The 20,434-nt window shown below is 40.9% G+C and overlaps 1 protein-coding gene across 1 annotated transcript; it reads right to left on the bottom strand.

The window, feature by feature from the left end:
- Window positions 1-478: 478 nt before the first annotated feature.
- grm6b (glutamate receptor, metabotropic 6b) lies at window positions 479-20,112 on the bottom strand. The gene is made up of 10 exons (XM_034122010.1): window positions 19,453-20,112; window positions 13,800-14,016; window positions 12,486-12,621; window positions 12,194-12,348; window positions 11,444-11,584; window positions 9,197-9,397; window positions 6,796-6,935; window positions 4,734-5,357; window positions 4,348-4,659; window positions 479-1,125 (listed from the first exon to the last, which is right to left on the bottom strand). Exons 1-10 carry the CDS (start codon window positions 19,987-19,989, stop codon window positions 898-900), a joined length of 2,691 nt encoding a protein of 896 aa, XP_033977901.1. The 5' UTR covers window positions 19,990-20,112; the 3' UTR covers window positions 479-897.
- Window positions 20,113-20,434: the final 322 nt, after the last annotated feature.

Here is a 20,434-nt window from a genome sequence, read left to right as displayed (position 1 = left end):
ACAAAACAGTAGCTTGTCTATCATTTTGGCATTTTGCCTTCAAGGACACGGCTTGATATTTGAGGCAAACAATAAAGGGAAATGCCAAACATTGTTAGACACTGCAGGAGAAGTAAAAAGTACAGGTAAATATAACTATCCTGCTCTAATCACTATCCTGTTTCCACTGTAAAAGCCAGCTTGTACTCTAATAATTGCATACATCACACTAATTAAGTAAAACGCTTTGTATTTGTGATTGGACGTCGAATGGTTCCGCTGTGGGTGATTATACTAAAGTGTTTCATTACGCCCTCCCCATGGGACTCAATCATCCGAAATAGAAACGGGACATTTTAAAAGCCGGTTCCTTCCGGTGCAATCAGAAGAAATAGTCACGACAATATTTCAAAACATTCATGTACACATAAAACACGATCCATGCAGTGCTTCTGGAGCCGTAAACAATGCTCCATCGACCCCAAGGGACTCACCGTGGATGAGCATCCTGTAGGGCAAAGGTCGCCATTTAAACTTATTTTTCCTAAACGGCATTTCCCAGGGAAAGCTAAAACTAACACATCTCCTTGTCAAGTTGAGACGTTTATGAGAATGTGGCTTTAAAAAAAATTGAAAATCATATTCAGGACAGATCAACGTCCTTCCAGTTCTCCTTTGAGTGTACCGTAACGTTTCCTTTTTGTGCCTTATTCCATATTTAGATCTGAGTTATCTAAATGAGTGTGAAAAGAAACAACATCCAGGAACATCTTTGCTGGTATTTCAGTCCATAGTAAAGGGAAAGTAGAACAAACAATCAAGCCAAAGCTAAGGTATATTCTGAGTCCTTTATCATCAGCTGTCAGAGTGGGCTTGTGACTTGAGGTGATACAAATATGGAGTTTTTTCTTATGTTTTTTACTGTGATCTGTCCGGCACGATCTTGGACTCTCCGTTGGGTTTGTCTAAGGACTTGATGGACATGGTGGCTGCCGTGGCGACTGCTTTGAAGCTGCGTTTCCTCTTCTGGACGTTCTGCTCCGGGTGGAAGACGATGACGTAGACTTTGGGGATGTAGAGCATGCCCAGGGATACGGTGGCGCTCAGGCTCATGGACACCGTCAGGGTGGTGGTCTGGATGAACATCTGCAGCAGAGAGAGAGACACGTGGGTCAGAAAGGTCACTACACACACACACACACACACACACACACACACACACACACACACACACACACACACACACACACACACACACACAGGGGACATTACATTGACTTACATGCATTTCCTGGAGACTTATCCTAACCTTAACCATAACCAACACATGCCTAACCCTAACCAAGTCTTCACCCTAAAATTAATGATTCCCCTCATGGGGACCTCCATTAGGGAGGCGAGTCCCCACACGTGACTGTAAACAGATTTAGGTCCCCACAAGGATGGTAATGCTAGGCCACACACACACATGCAGACACACACACACATGCAGACACACACACATGCAGACACACACACACACATGCAGACACACACACACACATGCAGACACACACACACACATGCAGAAACACACACACACATGCAGACACACACACACCTGTGGTCTGAAGTTTAATTTGTATGCCATTTTTTTATAAAACTGAGCCCCGTTATATATCCCCGTTTTTCTTGGTCAAGTTATTGCACTAGGCATTTCAGTCTTATTATAGTCAAAGAAAACATTTAAATAATTTAAGTTAATGAGGCCGTTGAGTTTTTGCTCTTATTTAGTCATAAGATTATATTGTACATTTTAGTCAATCCAGTCTGGCCTGAATATCAGGTTTCTTTTACTTAGCCCTTTTAACTTTAACTGAAATACACACAACAAACAGAAATGCTATATTGGAGAGTAAACAACAATATGTTATCCTAAAGTTGCCCTATTCCTGTCACTTAAATAAGGGATGTTGTTTTTAATTGTAACTACATTTCTTATTTGTGTCTACAACATTGTAGGGGTGGGCAAGATGTCAATATGATATCCCTATTATGATTTAAAACCAGATATCATCTTAACGGTTTGTGTTTGTTTGTTTTCTTTGCAGGGTTAAAAAAGCTGCATTAAGATAAGATAAGATATACTTTATTAATTCCAAATTGGGACATTTCTTAAAATAAACAATTATACAATACAAACATCTCAAAATAGAAGATAAAACAGAACTAAAAGAGTGAAAATATTAAAGTGATACAGTAAAATAATTACTTTTCTTGCTGTTTTCTTATTTGCCTTAAGTCACTTTTTCAGTATTGATTATTTAAATCCACAGCTCTGATGATTCGCCTAACACAATCGATTGAGGACTTTATTTGCAATTAGAAAACTCCCTCAAATCAACCTTGTTCCTGAAAATTGGATAAAAAAAACCAGATTGGAAACATGTTGTGTTAAAAAAAGGTTGTTTAAGAACACATTTAATCATTTTCTCACAACACTGTTTTGGTCACAGTGACTGAATTCTTTTTTCATTTCTGCTAATTTCCTGAGTATCCTTCCGTGTAAGTTAAATAATTGATCATTTCATCTTGCACAGGTCCTCAAAGGTTGTCACAATACAGTCTTTACATCTTCGTCTCAGAGTGCAGGAGGCAGTGTTTTTCCCCGTTAAATGATTTATGAAACGAAGTCAGGAAAGGAGGCACTATTTATGGGCTTTGACCACATCTTCTCCCTCCTGCTCTTCCTCTTATTGCAAAAATCCAACAGTAATAATGAGAAGTAACTTCTCCTGAGACCTGCCTCCGATAAATTATGAACTCATTATTCAGGCTGTACAAGTCATAAATAAATGAAGCCATATGTGCCATAAATAAGATATATTTGTGGCATAAATTAGTCATAAATTGTACACTATCCTCAGCAGCAGAGCATCCTGGACTCGCACAGGATGAAGATGTCCATACAGGACACTTTCTTTAGTCGTATTCGTCATGCTTTCCATCGCTGACCTCTCCTTCAGAGAAAGTAGCCGTGCTGATTGTATTCATGTTTCTGCCCGAGGCGAGACTGACTCAGGAACAGTGAACAGTTGTTCCCTTTGTAAATACAGCAAGCAGGTAACTCACCTTCTACATACTGTCTTCTTTAACATGACGCCGCGATATACCGTTTTCACGAGCCAGACAAAAGTTAGCGTCTATATTTAGCTCTGTTTCTAAGTAATGATTAATTGAAAGGGATGGCTGATTTGGTCTGCGAGGGTCCCGTCCCTCGGCTGCTCTGACCTCTTTTCCCCCTCCCTTTTACTTAATTCCCTTCATTTCCATTCGGAAGAGGTGAAAAGACTTTGAAAGCACCGCAGGCTTTAATTGTTTCAGCCTGAGTGATTCATAATACGGCTCTTCTATTAGTCAAAGCAAATATTCCCCCAGCAGCTGCGTACTTTGTGACGGCAGAAATAGCCCACAAGCTGAATTAAACTCTGAGTACAGTGGAGGCAGGACGTCCTGTGAGAGGTAATGTGATTTGACAGGCAGAAAACTCACATCTCACGTTGGACAAGGGAGACATTAATGAAGTCTTTTATTTGAAGTGTGTGTTATTGTGTGTTTGATTGACCTAATTATTTAAACTACTGCAATAAGAATCCAAAGTAGAGATCCTCAGGGAAATGTAATTCCCCCAAGAGGGATTCATAAAGTCCTTCTTCTTTTCTTAAATGAATGTAAGAAAATGAATGAATTAATATTAATTTGGTCATTAATTAGGGACTAAACTTTACAAACCAAGCTATTAACCGATCAATTAATAGATTATACTATTAAGAAAATAATGATGTCATTGGAAATCACATAAAAGGAAGAATTAATGAGAAATAATTTACATTTTGAGTTTATCCAGACGCCAGGTAGAACTGATTTTTTTGAGTAGTATTATGTATTAGGTAAAAGTAGCACATTTTCAATATAGAAGTGTTGTTTTTAAAAGGACTGCATTCAAGATTTAAAGTATATAAATACTAAAGTGTCTGCAGCAGAATATACTAAAAATATCTAGCAAAAGTTTTTAGAGATGAGTGTGTTTTTATTAACATACCTAGGTATCGACCGTAATTACTGAGTACCAAGTAGAAACTTCTCCAGTCAAATGATTTGTTGGTTTTGCCCGCAGCCATGTGACGTGGGATTGGCCCACAAGGCAGCAGCTACAATCCACTGTCAACCGCTCAAAGATGCCCCGCCCCTTAGCCTAACACGTACAAGGTGTTGGAGCGCTAGCCAATAGAAGCGTCAGTGCTAAAAAAAAAATCTATATAACACACAACAGGAAATGGAAACTCAAAAAGCATTAAAGGGCCTCGTTAATAATGTTAAGTGACTCACCTTCTCTGTAGACTGCGCTGTGCCAAAGAAGATCGGGACGAAGGCCAGCCAGACGATGCAGGTGGTGTACATGGTGAAGCCGATGGGTTTGGCCTCGTTGAAGTTCTCAGGAACTCCTCTGCTCTTGATGGCGTACACGGTGCAGGTGATCATCAGTACGAAACTGTAGCTCAGACAGAGGATGAGGGAAAGGTCGCCCATGTCGCACTTGAGAACTCCACGGGCGAACTCTGGGTTTGGGGGCTTCTGCTCCTCGTAGTCGATGATGGTGTGAGGCGGTGACACACCAAACCAGACGAACACCCCGAGTAACTGCAGGGAACGGTTTAAGCATTAGTTAGTGCTACAGAGAATCTACATGACGCGTGAAAGAAGCATCCACATACCTGCACTCCGATGAGTATAAAGGTGATAATCAGCTGAGAGCCGGGGCTGATGAATTTCGGGGGCGAGACGGCAACCTTGCCCTGCTCGAAGATACGGTAGATACGGTTGGTCTTGGTGAGCATGGCGGAGTAGCTGATGCACATGCCGAGCCCCAGCAGCAGCCGGCGAAGCGCACACACGCCTGTGCTGGGTTCGGCTATCATGAAGAAGGTGATGAGGTAGATGAGGAAGATGCCCGTCAGCAACACGTAGCTGAGCTCTCTGCCGGAGGCCCGAACGATGGGCGTGTCGTTGAAGCGGATGAAGGTGACGATGACTCCGCTGGTGGCGAGGATGCCCAAGATGGCGAGGAACACGGGGATGATGGCCCACGGAGAGCTCCACTCCAGCTTTATGATGGGCGTTTCCCGGCAGCCTGTGCGGTTCTTAAAGGGCCTCATGTTGAAGGGGCACATGTCGCAGGAGAACTCGTCCAGCAGGTACTGGTAGCCGTCGCAGAACTCGCAGTGCCAGCAGCAGGGAACGCCCTTCACCATCTTCTTCCTCTCTCCAGACTCGCAGGGGAAACTGCACACCGACTCGGGAACCTTGCGGTCACCACCTGACCACTGCATCTCCTCCGGCTAGGTTGGATGCACAAACACACAGACTTTGTTTCAGTATACTTGAAATATAGAAAGAATGGGCAAAGACTTTGTAATAATCTAATAACCAGGAAGATACTGTTCAGATAAAGCCCAATTGATAGCGACAATTTGACCACCCTCGACTGATTTTCTGGCCAAAGTTCTGTAGATCGGTTGTGGTTTCATAGAAGTAATGCTTCCATTCGTTCTTTTGTTTGTTGAAGATGCATTTGTTTCCTTTTGAATACAAGTTTTTGTATTGTAGGTGGATAAAACTAAGACGGCTACATTTATAGTGAGCACCATGTTGTGGTTGGACTATCTAAGAGTCACTAACTATGTAACTAAAGCAAACAGCTGATTAGCTTCATAGAGAGGTGAAGTCCCTCCCTTTCCGGGGGACCTCCATGGGACCTTATTTCGGAGAAAGTATGTATTGAAGTCAATGGCGAGAGAAAGATTATCTTTCGATCCCGTTTGAATTGTGCCACGAATTACACATATGATGTTTGTCAATTTAAAAGATCATTTTGCAAGTCAAAAAAAAAAAAATGTGTCGTAAAACTGCGAAGTAACACTTTCTTTGGTGTGAAACCGCTCAATGAACTACATCTCCCGTCTCGCACCACACACCAAGACGGCCGTCACGTTGGCACATTTCACTTCTTTCTTTCAGAATGAGGCGGAAAGTATTAAAAGAGGTGAAAATCACTCCAAGTCTGGGCATGTTGAGAGCTGTACATACACACAAGGGGAGTTAGTCGGTTCCTAAGAGCCAGCATGCGGGACCGGGATTCTGGGATTTGTAGTCTTTCTAGTTGCGTATTTTTCATAGTCTTATATTTCAACAGTTTTACGACAAACTGTGACTTTTTTGACATGGAAATTATTTGTTAAGATTGACAAACATATGTGTAATTCGTGGCACAATTCAAACGGGATCGAAATATAATCATAAATAATAATAAATATAATCTTTCTCCCCATTGACTTCAGTACATAATCTTTCCGAAATAAGGTCCCATGGGTCGGAAGTAGATGAGACTTCGCCTCTCTATTTAGCATAAAGGCAAACAAGGAAACTGCTAGCCTGAGTTTTGCTAATTTCCGGAAGTTACTGCACCGAGCCAGGAAACAGTCTGGCGCAAAACCCACTGTAAAGCCAAAACGTGATGTTTTAACACTGGTTTACCTACAGCATGGATTAAATAAACAAGATATAATGTGTTAGTTAGCTAGCTTTAGAGGTGCTGGAAGGCAGATTCTGTTAACTTTGGGGCAGAGACAGACTCGTTTTTTTCCTTAATCTTCCATCTTTATGCTAAGCTAACTAGCTGCAAGTTCTAGTCACATTGTTCGCAAACAGAGAGGAGAATGGTTTTAATCTTCATCTAAATGTAGAAATTGTTCCTTATTTGGGACAAAACATATTTACATTGAGGCGAAGGTGGTTTGTCCACTGGCCGATGACCTTGTAGCCGGGGTTGCTGACATTAGACAGCTGGTATTGGAAGATGTCGTAGCGACCAGGAGCGTCTCCATTTTCATTGAACATGACTCCAGTTCCTGCGCTGCCTGTTGGAAGGAGATAGAGTTTTTATCAGTGGTGTAAAGTATATCAGTACATTTACTCAAGTACTGTACTTAAGTGTGCTACTTTGTACTTCAACCCCTCTACAATTCAGAGCTAAATCGTGTAATTTTACTCCACTACATTTATTTATTCCTACGTTATAACTTTTGATGAATGATTTGAATTATATTCAAATAAGACTTTGGTTACACCTGGAGTAACATTCACAAAAAAACTAAAACTAGCTATTTTTCTTAAATTGAACAATTTGCATACTTTTACATACTGCTTTTACTTTTAGGTATATTTTGCTGCTAATACTTTTGTAGTAGCTACATTTTTAATGCGTGATTTTAATTTGTAACAGAGTATTCCTACTCTCTGGTACTTCTATTACTTCAGTGCACGATCTGAGTACTTCGCCCACCTCTGGTTTTCATGACCCAAAAAAGCGAAGATGTGAGTCAAAGGAGAGGAGAGAGGAGAAACTCAAGCTTTCTGAGCAGGAGACATGCACCCCCATCTTACATGCTGTTGAATACATCTTGTGTTTGCTTCCTTCAGTGTTGTGCAGTCATGTGGAAGCTGAGTGCAGGAGGCTCTTTACTGAAGGCTCTCGTCCACGCGTACAGTCTTTCAGTGCACTCTGCTCTGTTGCCCTAACGTGATTGAATGTTCCTCTCAGGTCCCTGCAGGCGCTCAATCAGAAAATCTTTCATACAAGCCAAGGTCATGCAGCAAGCGGTAAATAGGATGCTTTCATAGAACACCCTTTTTCTTCTCTCTTCTTCCAAACTGTGACTTTTTTATGAAAGACGAGAATGAAAAGCTTGAGCGGTGTGTATAGGGAAGAGCAAGGAGGCAGCCCTGGGGAGAGGACGTGCTTTGAAGAAATGCGCTGTGGATAGGTACATTAGCAGAAGCATCTCAAGGCTTCCTACTTCAAGCTGACCTCCCTTACACTGTTTTCTTTTTAAATGTGTTTCTTTTCAGTCCTTGTGCTGCGACAGAAGCAGTGGAAATCAACGGTTTCACCAGAATACATCTCAAATCTAGCTTTTGATTTGATAAATATGGATAAAACTATGTGGAATCAGACTTTGCATAGGAAAGGAGAACAAAAATGAAAGGTTAAAAGTCAATCAGTCAATCAAAGTGTATATATTGCTCAATATCACACATTTTGCCTTTGTCTCGGGGGCTTTACAGCTTATACAGAATACAACCCCCTCTCTCCTTAGACTCCTCGCATCGGACAAGGAAAAACTCCCAAAGGAACATCCAAGTTAATGGGGTAAAAAGTGGAAGAAACCTCAGGGAGAGCCGCCAGAGGAGGATCCCTCTCTCAGGACGGACCAGGACGGGTAAAGAATAGGCTGTCGTGTGTGTTCAATGGAAAAGATAACACATTTTATGTCACAACATAGGACAGTCCAATGCTAGCAAAAGATAATGTGTCTGATGTCATGATAGATAGATAGATAGATAAGATTAGATCGAGAGAGAGAGAGAGAATGAGAGGAGAGACGATGAGAGAGGAGAGAGATGAGCGTATGAGAGAGACGAGATGATTGAGAGAGAGAGAGAGAGAGGACGACGAGAGATGAGAGAGAGAGAGGAGGTAGGAGATGAGAGAGAGAGAGAAGAGAAGAGAGAGAGAAGAGAGAGACGAGTAGAGGAGAGAGAGCAGGAGAGAGAGATAGAGAGATAGAGAATAGATAGATAGATAGATAGATAGATAGATAGATAGATAGATAGATAGATAGATAGATAGATAGATAGATAGATAGATAGATAGATAGATAGATAGATAGATAGATGGATGGATGGATGGATGGATGGATGGATGGATGGATGGATGGATGGATGGATGGATGGATAGATAGATAGATAGATAGATAGATAGATAGATAGATAGATAGATAGATAGATAGATAGATAGATAGATAGATGGATGGATAGATAGATAGGCATAACTTAACATTATAAAGTATACAGAATAAATATAATACTCTCTTATATACTAATCTAGTAAACATATAAACACAGTGTACTGTATGCATTAATAAATTGTGTGCAGTAGCTTGAAATTAAGAGTCAAATCTATCCTGTGAGGTAGTGTAACTAGGCTGCAATATGTAAGTAAAGTACAGTATGTGCAAATTGTTCATGAGACAGTGAGTTCTCTGCCAGCCAGAAATTATAATAAGAAGAAGAAGAAGTAGAAGAAGAAGTATAATATAAGAAGAAGTCAAAACCCCACCATTGAAGTTGACAGCACGGATGTAATGGAGCAGATCCCGTCCCTCCACAGGGTCCATCTTGTCGCAGACGCCCATGTATCCGGGGCACAGGTCCATGTGCATGCTGTGTAAGGCGTGGGCCATGGCGTACACCGCGTCAATCACAAACTGCACCTTGCCCTCCTGTTCGTACTGAGAGTGCTGAGCAATTCTCTCCTCACCTGACAAAGTGACAGCAAGAAATTAGGAAAATAACAAAACTGCTCACAAACGCAGAGCTTGGACACATTTAAAATGTCATTTTCAGAGGTGGGAAGTAACTAAGTGCATTTCAATCAGGAGAGACTCCATTTTGTTTAAAGAACATTTATTGACACATGTCATATGATAAATGTTAAGTCTTTGGCGATTAGACCCCGATCCTGAAATCGTATATCTAAAGGGGGAAATGCAGCCGTGAGCATATAGGGAACCTCCCCCGGGGTCTAGACACTGGTGATGATGCTGAAGATCTGGATTTGATGAGGAGATGGGATGAAGAGGAGGTGTGATGAGGTCTTTGGATTAACTCTCCTGGCACTGGATAAGATGAAAGGAGGTGAAAATCACAGCTGACTGCAGGAGAGAGGAGAACCATTTTAAAGTTTGGCTGCAGCACAGTGATTGGCTGCTGGAGAATGAGGTGAATGTAATAGGTTATAGACAACGCCCGTGATGAGCTGATTATATGCAGCTGCGGAGTGAATGTATATATACCCAGTCTTCCTGAAAGAACTTGCGCTGAGCTTCATTTACTCAAGTACTGTTCTTAATTTCAATTTTGAGTTACTTGCACTTTCCTGGAGTACTCCCACTTATTTAATATCACAATTCCTTTGTTTGTCCCAGAGCAGGAACATAACAGTGTTACAGAACAAAGTGGCATAGCAGGTAAAAAAGACATGCAATAATCAGACTAAGCTAACTTGTTAAATATAGAGAAGAAAGCACAGTTTAGTTATACTAGAATAAGAATAAAGACAAATAAGTACACATCCATGGCTAATAATGAGGAGCAGTCATTTAAAGAACTAATGGCGCATTTCCACTGCAGGGCCTCGCTTAGTACGGTATAATTAGGCCTTAGTAGGCCAGGCTCACTTTATGCTGCGTTTCCATTACAGTTTAGTAGCTGGGGCAGTAACTATAGTAACGCAGTGTAGGCGGAGCCGTGACGTCATCTTCAATGCGAAACACAAAACCAACTCAGCACTCAGAGCTCACAGCTCCTCATATATGTTCAGAAACTAGACAAAAGTTAAACAAGTACAAACCACAGACTGTCTGTGTCATGGCGAATACAGTCGCTGCTTTATTTATGTCTGTATAGGCCGTTGTTGTGAGTGTGGACGGTCGGAGCATATACAACGTTAGCTTAGCCGATCACCATTTAGAAAACACGCATTTTAAAAGGTTTTTCGCCTGCCGTCTGTCTGCAGACTTGACAAAGCATTAATTCATGGTTTTTACTAACCGGTATCAGTATGTTGTTACTTCGGCATCATTTTGAAACGCGTATTACAATTAAATCACGGTCAAATATGTTCATTTTGTTGTAGTTGCCAGCGATTCTGTCTCTAGTTTAGCATACTCAGCCCGACTCAGCCTGGTTGTTGGCCCGGAAAGAACCTGGATTTTGGGGAGCCAGAAAACTGTGAAAAAGTACCCGCTAGCCAGAACTACGCCTAGTGGAAACGCAACCAAAACCAAAAACGCTTAAACCGCGCTCCGCGCTGTAGTGGAAATGAGCCATAAGTGACATAGGTAACATATTAGGTGTTGAGACCACAGTTAATGGGAATAATACTTTATACTTCTACTCCACTACATTTATTAAACATCTTTTGATCCTTGTAACAAAATGTATCTCTAACAATTAAACTAGTGGACAAACTCTTTAAGTCAAATTATTATAAATAAATCACAAAACGTCAATCAGAACTTTGTTAGGCTATAACAGTAAACTGTGCTACCTGATGCAAAAATATTATCTAGAAATGTCACATATATAAATATAGTTATATACACACATGAAGGCCATTTTTCTGCGCTATGATTACTTTTACTTTTTGTACTTTTGCTGATTATACTTCTGTTCTTTTGCTTATGTCAGATTTTGAATACAGGACTAGTATTTTGCCAATAACGTGTGTACTTTTTAGCATCTGAGAAATCTTCTTCCATCTCTGGTCATTTTCAACCTGTACTTGAAACTGCATCCTGCTTACCTGTACATTTCCTTCTACCAAGTTCATACTTTATGCCGGGGCGGGTCAGCTTGCACTTGAAGTCGTCCTCCCAGAACTCTGCAAACCAGATGTTTCTTCGGTTGTTTTCTAGCGATCTTGAAGTGAAGTACTGGTCGAACCCTGAAAGATTTCACAAAGCAGATTTAATATCATGACAATTCAATCTTAGAACATAAATCTATTCAGCCAGGCTTTCGGTAAAGAGTGGTTAAAACAATAGGTATCATTATTGTACTTTCACTTACCTTTTGTATTTAAGTTGTGGTATCGTGTTATTGTTATTTTTAAAACTTGTTTGCTAGTCGTACTCATATAATAACTTTTGAATCAGTTTTACTAGGTTTTTATAATTGTTATTATCTCACATGCATTGCTCTCAAGTTGTTGAAATGTTTTTATCTTTTCTATAGTTTCTCAACTACAATTTGAACTACACTAACTTGTAAGAAATTGCTATTCAAATAAAGATTGATTGAAACCACAGCGCTAAGATTAATATCAGTATACCAATCATCATAATGTGTTGAAATCAGCGAAGCAAATCAAATCTTTTTGAACAGTGAAATATGGCTTTGACTTCATTTCCTTATTTTAAGCTACAGGGACCACAGACATATCCAACATCATTAATTTCCTTTATATGTAGCATTGGTATGAGACTCATCCATCAATGTCAAGTGACGCAGGCTATTTCTAATATTCCTGTTGCATCCAGTTGGTTTTCCCTACCATCGATAGAGGCTCTCTTTGGGAGGATGGTCACAGCGCCCTCGGCCACATCCTCCTGGTCCTGGATCGGGGAACTTTTGGCTCCCCAACTGTCGGAGCCAACAAACAGGAAGTGGCCCGTCAGGTTGGCCGATTTGGCCGTCTGCAGCACCCGTCTGAAAGAGAATGAATAACACTTCATCATACATGTTTTTCTTTATGCTCTGTGTTTTAAAACTAAACAGGTATAGGAGAAGTACTCTGATCTTGTACTTAAGTAAATAAATATGACGTGCAGCAGAGCTTGACTCACTTGATGTCGTCCTCGCTGGCGAAGATGATGACCCCGCGAGCGTTGGAGGTCTCCATCAGTCTCTTGATGATCTTCTCGAACTCGCCCGGTCTGGGCTCTCTGGGAATCTTTATGGACTGTGCAATACAGATCCCCCCTGTGGGAGAGAGATGGGAAATGTGTTGGCATTTCTATACTTCTCTGTTTCCTCCATTTACTGCACAAGAAAAATAATTACAGCCTAATTCGCCTAGTAATTATCAGTAACCTTGAAAAATAGGCCTACATTTTATATTACAAAAAGGATGATACAGCATCTGGAGATTAATTTTGATTTTCATGTTAACCTCTCCATCAGCCTTATTAGCAATTGTTAGCATGCTACCACGGTAAACTAAAAGTTAACTAGGTAAACCTCATATCAGAGGCGGTTTAGGGATAAAGCTTCTTGATTGAAAAGTAGTCTAATACTTTGTGTGCATGTTGGCCTGCTGCAGTAGCCTTTAGCTCAAAGACATAGCCTCAAAGGGCTGCTAGCATGATTGTAGACTCTTAGTATGAAAGCTTTTATATAAAGAGCATTTGACTTGAGTGTTCAAAAATAGAAAACCGCCTAAACTATACGGCCAATCGAAGAGTTAAGACCTCCTTTGAGGCCATGACCTTACTTTGTGTATCGTTCCCATGACTTATTCCAAAGTTGAATGGGTTTGTCATTGGTTTATATATGCTACACCATTCCACCAAGATTGATTAAAATCAGGCCCGTAGTTTTTGTGTAACCTGCTGACAAACAACGATGTCTACTAGTAGTATATTATCAACAATGAGTTACAACATAAACCAATGTCTGTACCATATTATTATTTTCAATTTTGATTAAGGCATTTTACTCAGAAACCACAAATGTAAACCCCATGGTGGCACTAGGAGAAAGGTAAGGTGATCTCTAGAGTCATTTACATTTATCCTCTGGGGACCATGAATGTCGGTAGAAGAAAAACAAAAGGTAATCCATCCATCCGTGTTTGAGATATTTGACACTGAACCAGATTGGTGGACTGATCGCGGTCAACATGTTGACAAAGTGATGACCTGTCCAGCATTGTCAATTATTGATGTATGTGTATGATCCTTAAATGATGTGAAATCCGAACCCTCATTTGAGCTTTTAAACCCATATGAGGCGGTGACTTCTCTTTGCCCTGGTAGTTGTTGTGTATTAAAGGATTTTTGTTTCCTATTATAGTCTTTTAATGAGTGAGAACAGCGCGGCTTGATGAATCATTAATCCCTCATTGTCCCAGCAGTGAATTCAAGTTCATAGAGGCAGACCTGCTTCTCTGGATATTTGGAGGAAGGCGTCGACGCCGCTCTCTCCGTAGTTTCCCTCCGAGGCCAGCGTGGAGACGTAGTTCCAGCCCATGGCTTTGACTATGTCCAACATGGCCTGGGCCTGGTAGGAGTCCGGAGGCACCACACGGGAGAAGAACTCGTAGCGGCTTTTGTCGCTCAGCTCGGGGGCCGTGGAGGCGTAGCTGATCTGGGGAATCTGAGACACACGAGAGGGTCAGAGATGACGAAAGAGCTCGGTCAACGGGAAAACATGAGCAGCACAATTAGGCCAATATGTGGAACCAAAGATAAAAAGGAATGACTAGAAGAGGCAGTGAACCGTATTGGAGGATGATGCACCACTTACTCACAGACAAAACCTTCACTGTGTCTACATGCAGACTTTCTGTATTAGAACTAATGAGTTGCAGTGCATTAAAACCCCAAAATGTGACTTTCATCGAGAGCGCTTTGCTTGAAAAGCTTGTGTAAATCTCAGAACTGAAGCAACTTCAGATCTGGTGGATCATGTGCTGAGCTGAGCATATAAATAACGTCATAGTGAATACAGATGGTGGGACCCACAGCTGTAAAAGCATTTGTTTGGAGAAAAAAAGGATGAGAAGATTAATTTACTGGTGTGCTACTTCTTTAATGACACAGTTTATGTCGACAGTCTCCACCCTGACCCCGCTAATGCCGGTCCTCCCAGCGTGGCTTAACGTAGCGGGCACTCCGGATGGGGTGAGGAGATAAAGGTAGACACAAGGGTTAGTGAAGGGAGAAGGAGAGAGGAGCGAGAGAACCATTTCACAGATTATCTGGAAGGATTATCGGGGTTTTAGTCAAATTACGTTAAGCACAGAGGGAGAGACAGAGATCAAGAGAGTAGGAAAAGGTTAGCATTTCTCAGCTGTAAGCCATACAATATATGTAATTCTGATGGCCACACGTGTTAACCCTGCTCAGTTGAATCTTACTAGTCATCCTCCACTTCGCTGACCATGACTTCATAAAGGTGTGAGCTTTACAGAACAAAAAAAACATTCTTCCATCACGACTTCAACTTTTACAGTTCTTTAAGTGTCCGGAGGATATTTCCTTGCGCACACATTAGCCACGAACAAGAGGAAACGTAATCCCCTCCAAATTAATCCCGTAGAAGCATCTGCACCAATTAACTTTCTAAAATCAATGAGCCGTATCAGTTACACAGGGATGCATTTACAATGAAGTGCTGCTGAAATCTTCCTCACTATCAGAGAAGGATGGGAACCGTCCAAGATATTCCAGGATCCCAGCCAAGGAAATATGACGGTGGTTTAGCACTTAATGGTTTGTATTAAACTTTACCAAACAGAAACGAGTGCTGGTACTAGATAAAGATGTTATGACAGGTATGCATTTTTAATGTGTCAAAGGTTTAGGGTAATAGTTTTCAATCAATGGTTTTCTTTCTCAATTTGCAGCAGACGCTTTCAGAAAATGATTTTAACTGCACAGGTTTCCTGTACTGACTGATGATTCAGTGTAAGGCTCACATTTTTCACATCGCAATGTCAACTAAGTGCATTGCCAAGGACTGCGGTTTAGCATTGAAGTCACCTTTTTTAATTGGTGCCCTTTGTGTTCAGTTCAATGCTCAAAAAAGAATTCTGGAAATTCTTTCCTTTCATTTTTATATAAAAGCAAATAGCTGTATTTTAGTACCTCTGAAAACATCAGTGTGAGAAATGAGTACACAAGTAATGTCTTCATCCTGATCTTAACAACATAATCAGATATGTTTCTCATTTGGTGAAAGCCTTAATATAGATTAAGTGTTAACATATCAGATCATATTTAATAAATGGCAACATAAAAAATCATATTATGTTAGAATATGTTAATATATTTGATAATTGTTTGGTATATACAATTTCTAAAACGTCAAATAGTAATTTGGAAAAAGGATTAAATTGCTAATACCGAATTATTTGAATTGCTTTGGTTGAAAAATGTTAAAATGTACATTAATGTTAAAGAAGAAAAAGCATACAAATCCTCAAAATTAAACTTCTGGAATAATCATCAATATTAATAATCAACAATCTGCTTAGCAACTAAAGCATCCCAAATGGTGAATTCACTATTGGATAAACTGAAAAACCCGTTATTTAACAAGCTTAACTGTTGATATAAAGTCAACATTATTTGATTGAATATCTGCTTCACATGCTGTACAGTTTTGACTTTTTTCAAATACATTACATGTCACTTGCTTTTATCCAAAGCGACTTACATACGCAATACTGTGGGCAATCCCCACAGGAGCAATTTGGGGTGAAGTGTCTTGCCCAGGGACACAACGACATGCTGACTGCAGTGGGGTTTGAACCTGTGCTCTCCTGATCCGAACCCTAACGCACTAATACACTGCGCCACAGCCTCACAAATACTCACCTTAAACAGCATGTGTGTTTGAGGCTGAAACATGCCCTGCTCTGGATGAGAGCAGATGTTTATTGTGCAGGTCTAATTGAGATTAAGTGTTTTTAAAAAAACATTGGATGATATTTAAACAACTGTTATATTATCTTAATAGATTGTTTAGTACATAAAATGTCAAAAAGTTCAAATATTAGTGAAAATAATGGTGAAAAATATTATTTCTACATTTTTTAATTGCTTATATTGAAATATATTAAAATGTACAGTGATGCAAAAGAAAGAGAAGCATCAAATCCTCAAAATCAAACTGCTGGGATAATCATTAATAATAATAAATAATAAAAAGAGAGTGAATTAACTGTTGGATCTACTGTATAGCCGGTTATTTAACAAGCTTAGCAGTTGATAAAAGTACACATTGTATTATTTAATATCTCCTACACATACTTTATAGTTTGTACTTATAGGCAGGCTAAAACAGCATGTGTAGTAGAGGCTGAAGCATGCTCAAACTCTGGCAGTGAGCAGATGTTCAACGTAAAGTGAGCATCAGAAGAATCTGCAGAGCGGAGAGCAGCACATATGGACAGTAGCAGGAAACATACCATTTAGATAAATCTGCGCCCCTGTCCAGGCTACAAGTTATTCGAGAACCAAAGCCATGGCGCTGCCCTGATGCTCTATTTTCAGCCCGGGGTCCTGAGCTGCTGAGAGGGGCTTAGTGGAGGGTGGGATCTATAATTCTGTAGTTAACATCTGCCCTGTATGCAAGCATCTCTCAAACCAATATCCTCACTCTGAAGAAACACCGCAACGAGATACCTGATTGCACTTTTTTTCTTTCACGTTAACCACATTTGGCCAATTTAAACCCCAACACTAGTTTATTTTTTCCAGACTTTTTTATACAGCACGTCATAAAGTGGGACTTACAGAGATTCAATGTCCCATCAATCAATCAATAGGATACGGCTGTAATAAGCCTAAGGCCTTTTAGTCATGACCCATGATCGCTATAAGTACTGTAATCAATTATCTAAGGTCAATCATCTGTACATGGAGAAAAAAAACTACAATGAACACATAACATGGATTATCCTGTGGAGGCCACACATGACAAAGGATTTAAAATCCAATGAAGTGTATAGCGACTCATTCCAATGATTCCTCACTTTACATTGTCTCCCGTGAAGTATGTATTGTATCTATACATCAGTGAGGAGAATATGTGCAGTATAACCAATCAGAATATCCAAAGAAAATGGTGAGCAGATGATGTTATTAAATGTGAGTCGAACTCTTAATTAGGTTCGTAAAGTCCATAAGCGAATCCCAATTAAAACTCACCGTGTTCATGCTGCAAAATGAAGACCACATTTAATGATGCCCCCATTCATCATCCAAGTGGATAAAATGATTAAATGAATGAGACTGTGCTCCTGTACATCTTTACTAGATCAGCGATGGGCTAATTTAACAGCACAAGCATGAAGAATTGAGTTCATTAAATAGTATCATCAGCTAGTTGAGAGCCAAAAGCAAAATGTGTGTGTTTGTGAGTTCAGTCTCACGAGAAGGACTCTTTCTGTGAATGATATTAGTGAGATGTTCAAAACTAAATGAACTAAATATAAGCTATGTATTTCTGATAGTTGCTCACTTTTTTGGCACACTCTTTCCTAGTTTAACTCCCAATTGTTTGGCTTGTGACGCATTGAAATCTATTTGGGCCAAGTGTCCTCGTCTGACTCATTGCATGTCTTTTGAAAACTCAATTTCTTATTTTCTGTCTCTTTTCGTACGAATGCCCAACCACAAAGATTGAGCGTCATGAGACTGTTGAGGCCCTCAGGTCGGGAACCAGTACTTTAACTCATGTCCTTTTATTTTCTCCCTATGAATAGATTAAAAAGAGACGACAGTGAGGGATAAAGGCTTTCACCTGGATTCACCCTTTGACCTCACATACTGAAAAAAGGCCACCACGTTGAATATTATCTGCCCAATAAATGTCCCTCAGTGGTTATCACGACCACTCTGAAGCTGAACCAGAGCAAACTGCACCGACCTGCACCAACAAGTCATAAATACGTGGTTAACATTGTGGTTTAAAAGGCAGTGGTGACAGGTAACTAAGTACATTTAAGTATAGTTCTTTTTTGACATTTTGGTCCACATTGACCAACTACATTACTAAAAATCTCTAACATGTATGAAAACTGGATAAAGTTCATATATGATAAAATAATGCTGTGAAAAGATCCAATATACTTTTGGTTCTTGAAGGAAATGTAGCTGATCATTCTTGCATACTTTATATTTTTATTGAAATGGCTCATTGTGCAGAATGAGTACTTTTACTTTTTGTACTTTAAGTCAACTTTGATGCTGATCATTTTGTACTATACTACTTAATCATAAAAAAAAATTGTTTTCATTTGTAAGTTAAAATTGTACTTGTAATGGAGTATTTTAAAACCATAGTATTTGTACTTTTACTTAAAGGTGGGGTATGTCATTTTGGAGAAACCAGCTCGAGTGCGCTAGAATTTGAAAATACACAGCCGGAAAAAATATGCCACTTCCTTACAGAGCCCCTCCTCCAACACACACGAACAATGAGGGCACGAGATAAGTTTGTGCACAGATGGAAGGCTGACAGGCAGGTAGGCCATCCAGTTATTTTAGCCGGGCCGGCTCAGATGATTGGTCATGCTTTGTACAGCGCCACGGCTTCCACAGATGACATTTTATTATGGATTTTTTGTCAAAGCACTTAAGATATTCATTGCTATCGGGATGTTAAGAGCATTCCATGGAATATAACAAAAAGTGTATCTCGAGCCGGTTTCTCAAACTTACCTACCCCACCTTTAAGTAAAGGATCTGAGTACTTCTTCCAACACTGGGTTAAGAAAGCATCCTGGTCCTAATTAGTATGTTAATTGTTTAACCCTAACCCTAACCCTAACCCTGACTTCCTTCTTTGCACCCGTGAGAATAACTGCGACCACTACAGGTTAGAGCTTAACTTCAATCATAACAGTGATCAAGTATTTGAATAGATAATCAAGGCCTTCTGAACGTACTAGTGACTGTAGCAGCCGCTTCTAACCCATCACTATGGGGCTGATAACACCCATTCAATCAGCTGATACCATTCAAAGGGGATGAAAGAACAACTGTCCGCTTTTTAATGGAGAAGAGGAGAAAGAAAACTCACCGCAAACAGTCTGAGCACGTTGGCCACCATGATGGACACGGAGCTGCCCGACGCCCCGATCACCCCGACCACCCTCTCCGGTTTGGGGATGATGGGCGGCTCCCCGTTAGAACATCGCACGTCTGAGTTGTCCTTCTGGATGAGGGCCTGGACGAAGGTGAGCGACTGCTCCAGGGCGTAGGTGTCTCTGGAGCAGGTGTCCAGGATCCGGGCCCCCAGAGTGATGTTAGGCAGGAGGTCCGGGTCGCTGTTGATCTGGTCCAAGGCGTACAGCATGGCCTCCAATCTGTGGATCCCCTTCTCTCTCTTGATCTCCCCGCAGGGCACACCAGCAGGGCCCCGAGAGTGCATGGGGAACAGCCCGCCCAATTTGATGTCGCCCTCGATTTTGATGGACCCGGGCTGGTTGCCCTGCTGGGCCCACGAACCCGGGCTGAACCCCACCAGCAGCACCCAGATCAGCTGAAGGCATGTTCGGTACCTGGAAGGTGAGGTGAGCCAGCAGAGCCAATGGGACGAGCGGGCCTCTGATGTCATGATGATGACCGACAGACGGACTGACAGCACCGGGCCACTCCCTCTACCTTTGACACCTGAGGGCAGAAAGACTGATTAGCATCTCATCAGAATATCAGCTAGTGTTTGTTTTTTTTAAACATGAAATCTACAAATGGTCAAACGACTATTGCAAACGACATTACTAGATACATTCACATTTGTATTTCCGTGCCTCTTCTGTGACATGTTTCCATGCTTTAATGTTCAACAAGCTCTTTATTGTTCTCCTTCTGCCTGTGCTGCAGCACCTCTTTTCACCCTCTGTCTGAAACCAGAGCCCAGTCTGCTCTGATTGGTTATCTGAGTGGCTCTGTTGTGATTGGTCAACCGCTTAGAGATGTCCCGCCCCTTAGCCTATCCAGACAATGGGTGTTTCTCAATGTCGAGGAAAGCTGCTCCAGAGCCACTATTTCAAGCATGCTAC

The sequence above is a fragment of the Trematomus bernacchii genome, unplaced genomic scaffold, assembly GCF_902827165.1.
Source record: "Trematomus bernacchii unplaced genomic scaffold, fTreBer1.1, whole genome shotgun sequence".
Classification (NCBI taxonomy): domain Eukaryota; kingdom Metazoa; phylum Chordata; class Actinopteri; order Perciformes; family Nototheniidae; genus Trematomus; species Trematomus bernacchii.
This window is presented reverse-complemented; position numbering and strand designations above follow the sequence as displayed.